We start from the raw sequence: 8,280 nt of genomic DNA on the forward strand, positions 1-8,280 counted from the left end.
AGACACGAAACGGGAACCTGGAATATCTTTTGGTTCTAACGAGAGTTTTTGTTTTGCTTTTTAATAAAGAAGAGAAAGAGGTTCCTGGGTTTTCTCCACAGACGAATCTGTTTTTACAAAAAAAAAAAAAAAAAAGGTTGTTTTGGATGTGTATATGCCACTTAGGAAACCCTTTTGTCCTTGATGGCTTTTAAAACCCTTTTTTGGACATCATCGGATCATTTCGCGTGTGGACTGCCTGATTTTCCCCTGTGTTTTTGCCAGGTGACCTCTCTCCTTTTCAATTTTCCCTTCCAGAAAGCAACTCGTAGGGAATGGAGGGCCTTGAAAAGTGCCATCGGCAGGATGGCCTCCAAGGAAACAGAGCCCGTGGGAGTGGGCTGTGCAGGTGGGTGGGCCCATGGGACGGGAGCGCCTGGTGGCCCTGGTTTCCCCTTGGAGACATCTATGCAGACTGGAAACAAAGAAACAGAAAGAGGCACGGAGTCGCTTTCTCTTATATTGTGGTTTTTTATCCCTCTCTTTCACAGCAGCAAATTTAATAAACAGATGCCTGCAGCATTTCACCAGTACACAAGAGCTACTCGCGCTTGGGCAGGCGCACACCTGCCTGTGTACACAGGTCCTCGCACAGCACGGCAAACGCAGCCAGGCCTTCGGGACACAGGCCTTCGAAGAGTAAGTTAGCAGCCCTCACCCCAACAAGCTTCTAAAGACCAAAAATACCTCTATCCTCCACTACATAAAGCTTGTGAGTAGCAAAACTTGTAAAAATGAAGCGTACAAAAGGAAACATCCATATAATACATTTGCACCCTGTATACAATGGGTCCCTTTGAAACTGGCCAACAGTCAGCGATGGCAGATTTTCAATTATAGAAAAAGAAGCCAGTGGCTGTCATGTGCACTCAGGTCAATGGTTTGTGTTAGTTTTCCAGAGAGATTTTCATTTACAATTACAGTACTTGCTGGCGATCTTGGTGATTAAGAAGCCAGTTGAATTTCCTGGCATTTAGGCAAGTAACATTTGATTGTCACAACGTACAATTCTGAGACAATAAATACAAGTAGATCAGATGCATTTCTTCATTGTATCAAGTAACTCCAGTTTAATTTAATACAATTTAGTGCATTTCAGTATCTCATTCACAGTTCGACTTCTGTCCAAATACTTGTGCAACAAAAAGTTAAGAAATGGAAAAGAACTCCAGCTGACACTGTCATTACACAGCTTCAAATTCTAAGACAACTCAATGATCTTTGAAAAGCGTATGCTGTTGTTGCCTAGGCCGACTGACACCAGTGTCTCTGGTAACTTCCTGGGCTCCCTAAAAGCGTTCCTGTCATTCTATTTCCCGAGCACTTTGTAAGAATGCCACCATTATCCCTGAATTAACAAGCAGCGAGTGTTCATGATAAAACTTAATTCATGTGTCCACCCCACTCGAGCAGATCAGTGTGACATCTTTTACGCAAAAACTGTTTTTGCATCCTGGCCCCGAAAGGCAGGAATACGGAGCTGGATGTCTGCATCCCCCGGGTCGGCCCCACGGTAGGGGTATGGGGCAGAGCCAGGACGGAGTCAGGGGTGTGGCCGGCCCCATCCCCCCAGGCCCGAGAGGGCTTGCCTTTGGTTTGGGGACTAGTTCAGTAGAGAAAGGGGCAGGCACACGGCCGGGACGTGCTGTTTCCAGAAAGAAGGCAGGTAGGCGTTTCGGGCTGGCCGTTGGAACCCTGAGCCTAGGTGCAGTGCAGAAGGGCTAGAAGCACATCGCGCTGTGGGGCACTAGTGTTGTACGCCAGGGGCTACATGCAGTGAGCCTCAGGCCAGAGGCCTGCAGCGGGAGTCTACGCGTGGGGTTAACAAGTCAGGTGAAAATCTGCAGGGCTGGAGAGATTATACTCAGCTTGTTGTATAAGTGTCTCAGAGAGAGACAAAGCATGCAGAAAGTTACTTATTCTTCACCCCAAATCTGACCCCAATCGGTAGTCACAACAGGCGTGGACAGCCCGGCAACGGCTACTGAATTGCACGTGAGTGTCACACACGGCTGGGTCCAACCACTGCTTTTCCTTGAGGTCAGTGTCAATGCTCAGCAATACCTTAACAGCGTGAGGAAAGATTCTCATGCCGTGGTGCACGAAAGGGAGTCAGGGGACAGACGAGGCAGAGAGACTCAAAATTGATCGACAGGACCTTTTTTTTTTTTTTTTTTTTTTTTTTAAATAAGAAAGTGCTGCTTACATTGTTGTTTTGTGTATTTAGTGATTTATTTAGCACTCATCTCTTCCACCGGACTCTGCGCTTCCTGAGGACAGGGACCTGAAAGCACCTCACATAGGGTGTGCGTCTGGCACGCTGTCACCGAGTACCGGACAACCAGTGTCTCACACGGGGGAAGATGATGAAGACAGCAATGGCATCCTTGGGAAGACGGGCAGGAGACCCCCTGACACCTGGGCCTAAGCTGAGAGTCAGGCCAGCGGCGTCCCCAGGAGACCACGGCCCGGGCTGGGAGCTTGGCCTGCCAGACGCCCATGGGTGGGCCTGGGTCCTCTCGGCTGGGAGCCTCCAGTGGGGAGCCTGGCTCCGGGTGGGCAACAGGAGCTACAGGCCAGCAACGCCCTTCCTGTCCTCAGCCTGGCTCGAGGACCAGGTGTGGAGGGCATCAGCGACGCCAGGCCCAGCAGCTGCCTCACCCCGACAGCGGCCAGCACGGACTGTGGGCTATAGAGTTGCTTCAGCCTGAACATTCAGCCTGAATTTGGACGTAACATTAACTGAATTCAGCTCAGAAGTAGAGTGTAAAGGAAAAAGAAAAAAAAAAGACTACTCTGGGATTTATGAATTTAATTTAAAAATGTAAAGGAGCTCTCCTCCCCTTTTCCTTCTGAAGTGGATGAAAAGCAAAATCCACCCTCCTCCAAAAAAAAAAAAAAAAAAAAAACCCCAAACATTCATGGTGTAGTTTTTATTGCTCTTAAAGGCTTGGTGTTGAGAAGCACAAGCTAAGCTGTGAGATGGGAAGGAAACCAGATGAGGTGTGACCCCTGGGCCTGGGCCTCCATCTCCACTCTAACCGAGGGGCTGCCCCACTCCGCCATGACTCAGTGCAGAATTTATACATTATATATTACTTTCAAAGGGAGGGAACTTCTATGGGAAACAATAACTATTAATTAAATCATAAAAGATCTAAATTTGCATTTTCCAGGTCACATATGTGCATGGTCGTGCCCTTCAGCTTTCCTCCTTTAAGATTCTGCGGGTGTTAGTGAGTCAGTGAATGGCGTGGATCTAAACACACACGGAGACGGATGAGCAGTGTGCAGCGTGAGGAAGGGGCAGGAGAATCTCCGGGGTGCTCAGCCAGGGGAGTGCACGCCCTGCTCACAGCACAGCTGCCCGAGTGGGCAGGTGGATGGATGAGATTTCAGATGGAGGGAAGCACATTTCCAAAGCAACAGTGTCTGCAAGCGTGTCTCGTCTGGTTTCCTTGGTCTCGTCTGGTTTCGTTGGTCTGCCCCTTCACCCCCGTGAGGAGCTGTGCTCTGAGCAGGTGTGCGCAGCTGGCATCCCGCACACGCCCCGAGAGCACAGCCCCCACAGACCCGGGGCCCGGCAGTGCCTCTGTCATGCAGAACGCTGCCATCCCCATCCAATCTCCCCAGGACACTTAGGCCTGATGCCTAATTATGTTCTCGGTTTACTTTTCTTCATGCCTCTTTTCTCCATTTGTTTTCCCCTACAAAACTCAACCTACCTCTGTTCAGAATGCTGGTTACAATATATCAGAGATAACACCCATTTTTGTTTCTTCCCTTGCTAAAAAGATGAGGGGGGTGTGACTTAGAACAAGCAAGATGAAAGCCAAATGCAGGTGGGCTGATGGTACCGCAACCGAGTTGAGCTTTCTACCACTGCCACTGCTCCAGGGGCTCCACCCGGCCGCGCTGGGGGAGTGGACATGCTGTAGGGAGAAGCATCCCTCGCTTGGCGTGGGCCAGGGGCTCGCTGCGAGGCCGAGGGAGCCAGCATGTCCAGCTGAGCGCTGCCCTCGGCTCTGCCTGGACTCTCAGAGACGTCCAGGAGGCAGGGAGCTGGGCGCTCAGGGGTGGCCGGGCCACAGTGACACCAGCCAGGATGGGGGCAGGTCCTCCCCAAGGACACAGTGTGAGGCTGGGGGGTGGGGGCCCCACCTCTAGTTTCCAGCAGTAAGTTAAAAACTACCAAGAGATCAACCAGTAAAAATAAAATCTCTAGAAGCCAATGAGCTCAGTGTTAACAGTCTCCAACTACCTTTAAAAAACAGAGGGTTGACGGTGCCCTCGCTTCTTCTGAAGCACCCTAGAGTCCCACAGGCCGCCCCGTCCTCCCTCCTTGGCTCCTGATCTGTGGGATGGGCGGGCGCGCAGTAGCCCCGAGGGTCCTCCCTCCCCAGCACCCAGTGTGGAGGGACCAGGGTCTGACAGCCATGAGAGGGACAGAGGAGCTTTAGGTGCATGGAGAACTCTGCATTTCACTGAGTTCTCAGGGGTCCATCCACTTTAAAAACAGATGTACGTATTTACACACAGGGTCAAATAGGAGCTAGGGCAGACAGGGCTCTGGAAAGTAAGGTGGGGCGTTCGCCCTCAGCCAGCCCCAGGACAGGGCAGAGTGAGGGCTCCGACTTGGAGGAATCGACCTGATGTTCGTGCCGGTGTGCTTATCGCTACGGGCGCTCTCCACGGGGCCCCCACTGGGAGCCAAGGTGCTGAGCCAGGCGAGCTCCCCGGGGGACGGGACCTGGCCGTCCGCTCCCAGGAGGACAGCAGAAATTCATTATGAGACAGTTTCTGGGGGGGCGGGAGGTGCAGAAGAGGTGAAGGGCCAGGTTAAGTTCCCAAAATAACTGATTAAAAAACAAAAAATTTGATCTAAGTTTAAGGAGAGAAAGCAGCCAAAGGCTCCCTCTTGGAAGCAGTGTTCTGGAGAGAGGGCGTCGCGGGAGGCCTCTCCGCCGGGACCCACCTCCCACGGGTGCGCTCGGAGATGCTGGGACCCTGCGCTGCGGGAGGCTGAAGACGTCATCTGGCGGGCCTTCTGAATTCTTTCCTCTTGGCTCAAGTTTTGTTAATATTAGTCACCAGTTAATAAGAAAAATAGTTTCTAACTGTCTTTTCCTCCACTCTGTGTGTTGCTCTGGTTTTAATTGAGTTAACTGGATACCACCGTCAGGCCACATGTGTTCAGTCACAGCCATTAATTATTCCTTTTTCTTAAACTCTTGGTTTCCGTAGCTGGAGCCTTTTTCTATCTCAGTTACTCCTATCAGTCTGCGAACTCCAAAGGAAGCTTTCGAGACAGGAGAGAGAGAGAAGAGGTGAGTCAGATGACTTTGCCTTTTTGCTGTAAAACGTGTTACGGGGGCTTCCTTCCTCTGCCCCAGACCCTCTCCCTCTGCCCCACACCCAGTGGCGGTCTGCTGTCAGAGAGTAGGTGTGGCCTGCGGGGAGAGGGCCCTCAGGCCATGGCCTGCTCAGGCAGGGGTGACGGGCACATCTTCTGACCGGCTGGGTCCGAGGCAGGTGGACACGTGGACCTCACCCTGCCTGCCCCTCTGGGTCTTTGGCTGGTGGGAGTAGAAGGGTTTCAGGGCATTCTAACAGCTCGGCCTTGCAAACCCAACAGGTGGCAGAAGTGGACGAGCAGGACCCGCAGATGTAACCAGGTCACACCCTGTCCTCTGTGGGTGACCTCAAGTCATCATGTAGTCCAATGGGAGAGGCTGATGGCAGTCACTAACTCTGGGGATCCCTCCCCCCAAGGCCCCTCGCAGGGCGCAAAGGCAGGAGCAGGGGAGGAGCTGACCCGGGGCCGGGCCTGGGGAGTCGGCTCACGGGGCGATGCACACGGACTGCGTCTCCGTGGACAGAGACCCCTCGATTACAGGGAGTGGGTGGGCTCCCGAGTTCACTACAGAGACAGGCTGCGTGTGTGTTCGGCCCCAGGCCAGCTGACAGGTTGTGGTGGGCGCAGCATCATGCTTGGGGAAGTCGCTGGGGTCAACGGGGAGGAGCTGAATGCTGATGTCCTGCTTAAACCTCCTGAATGGCCGTCCCAGCCTGACCCCCTAAGAGCCCAAAAGCAGACAGGGGGACTGGGGACCCTCTCGTCAGCATCCTCAAGGGCACCGGCCAGTGGGGCTGTAGTGGGGATGGTGCCAGGGTGGCGGCCGTTTGGCTCTCTGAGGGGACCCCCAGCTCGGTGCAAGAATTCAGGCTCTGAGGCCTGCAGGCTGTGGGGGATCCTGGGTCCAGGGTCCATAACAGCCAGGCCCCCGCCTCCCACGGCCACTGTGATGAGTCACCGGGTCCCGGACCCCGTGGCCAATACTGTGAGGCCCGCCAGAGTGTGAGCCGTTAGCGACAGTGTCCATTACCTGCTCCCACAAACCCTAAGAACGTCAGGATGAGGAGAGGTGATCCGCTGGCAAAGACACCCAAGACGAAACTGAAGAGGGGAGACAGGAGAATGGTGGCCCAGGACAGGAAGTTCAGGAGGGTCCACGGCCTCCGGGCAGGCTTGAACTGCTCCCCTGGAAACACACCCTTCTGATTGTACGTCTCCTGGAGCGCGTCCTGGAAGAGCCAACAGAGAAAAAGGGGGCGTGAGCCTTCTTTACAAGCTATTATTTCAGTGCAGGAGAAAATTATTGGCAACGAAAAACGACTCCACCTAAAAAAAGTGCCACATCAATTAAGAGGACAAATCACAGAAGCTGCAGGTGGGAGGCGAAGCTGGCTTTCCGTTTTTGGAGAATCTGACAGCGTGCATCAAGAGCTCGCAAGTGTATCAACCCTTTGATTGAGGAAGTCTCCCAGGAGAATAGTCGGTCAAGAAAGCAACGTTGTGAATAGCAGGGGCTGCCTGCCCGGCACAGCCCAGGCCACCCACCACATCCCACACCTCGCCTGAGGCAGAGTCCGTGGGGATGGCAGGTATGGCCTGTGTGTCCTGCGGCCTGGACGCAAATCCCTGCATCCCGCAATCTCAGCTGCACGGCCCACAGAAAGTTCCTCAACCTCCTGTAACTCGGTTTCCTGGCCTGGCGAAGGAGGCTAATGAAGAGCTGGGAGGAGAGAGGAGCCTGGCCAGGGCCACCTGCAGAAGGTTCTGGCCCTGGTGGAAATCACCACGCCTGATAGAGCAGACACTGCAGCCACTGCCATGGGCGGGGCAGCCTGTGGGATTCTAGGATGCTTGGGAAGTAGGGAAGGGGACCATCGACCCTCTCTTTTTTCTTTTTTTTTGAGACGGAGTCTCACTCTGTTGCCTAGGCTGGAGTGTAGTGGTATGATCTCAGCTCCCTGCAACCTCTGCCTCCCAGGTTCAAGTGATTCTCCTGCCTCAGCCTCCTGAGTAGCTGGGATTACAGGTGCCCACTACCATGCCCGGCTAATTTTTGTATTTTTAGTGGAGACAGGGTTTCACCATGTTGGCCAGGCTTGTCTTGAACTCCTGACCTCGTGATCCACCCACTTCGGCCTCCCAAAGTGCTGGGATTACAGGCTTGAGCCACCGCACCTGGCCGACCCTCTCTCTTTTAAAGGTGGTTGGAGACTGTTTAACGCTGAGCTCACTGGCTTCAAGAGATTTTATTTTTACTAGTTGATCTCTTCATGGTTCTCAGCTTCCTGCTGGAAACTGGGGTTGGGGTGCCCCCTGGCAGCCACACACTGTGTCTGTGCGGAGGCAGGTGTCATCGTGTGCTGGCCACCCCTGAGCACACAGCTCCCTGCCTCTGGAATGTCTCCGAGTGTCCTGGCACACACATTCTGGCTGTGTGCTTCCTGAACTATGTTGTTTGTATAAATTCAAACCTCAAGCCTGCTGCAGGGCAGGCCTGTAATTATGAATTCTCAGGGCAGACTTTCTTGAGCCCAAGAGGAGAAAGGCAAGTTTCAAGGCCACTTCTCTGTGCTGGGAGGTAATTTTCCTTTTCAGTTTAACCTTTCTGAGGACCTGATTCTCAGAGCGTCCCAGCATAATGTGGGGTTTTCGGTTCTAACGTCCTGCCTTGAACGAGGGGAAATCTTTATCTTCTGTTTCCATGTAGGCATCACAGCTCGAGACTTCAGGGGATGGGGCAGGCAGAAAGCACTAGCCGTGGCCGGGCGCGGTGGCTCAAGCCTGTAATACCAGCACTTTGGGAGGCCGAGACGGGCGGATCACGAGGTCAGGAGATCGAGACCATCCTAGCTGACACGGTGAAACCCCGTCTCTACTAAAAAATA

At 53.3% G+C, this 8,280-nt stretch overlaps 1 protein-coding gene across 3 annotated transcripts in view; it reads right to left on the reverse strand.

Annotated features, from left to right (window-relative positions):
• Window positions 1-486: 486 nt before the first annotated feature.
• AGPAT3 (1-acylglycerol-3-phosphate O-acyltransferase 3) overlaps window positions 487-8,280 on the reverse strand; it is a 106,628-nt gene continuing 98,834 nt past the window's right edge. For all 3 annotated transcript variants that reach the window (XM_012002530.1, XM_012002529.1, XM_012002528.1), the window contains 2 exons: window positions 6,426-6,624; window positions 487-5,338 (listed from right to left, as the gene is read on the reverse strand). In XM_012002530.1, coding sequence (XP_011857920.1) covers window positions 5,250-5,338; window positions 6,426-6,624 — 288 coding nt within the window. In that variant the 3' untranslated portion in view covers window positions 487-5,249. The remainder of the gene's footprint in view (window positions 5,339-6,425; window positions 6,625-8,280) is intronic.

The sequence above is a fragment of the Mandrillus leucophaeus genome, unplaced genomic scaffold (genome assembly GCF_000951045.1).
Source record: "Mandrillus leucophaeus isolate KB7577 unplaced genomic scaffold, Mleu.le_1.0 Scaffold69, whole genome shotgun sequence".
NCBI classification, from domain to species: domain Eukaryota; kingdom Metazoa; phylum Chordata; class Mammalia; order Primates; family Cercopithecidae; genus Mandrillus; species Mandrillus leucophaeus.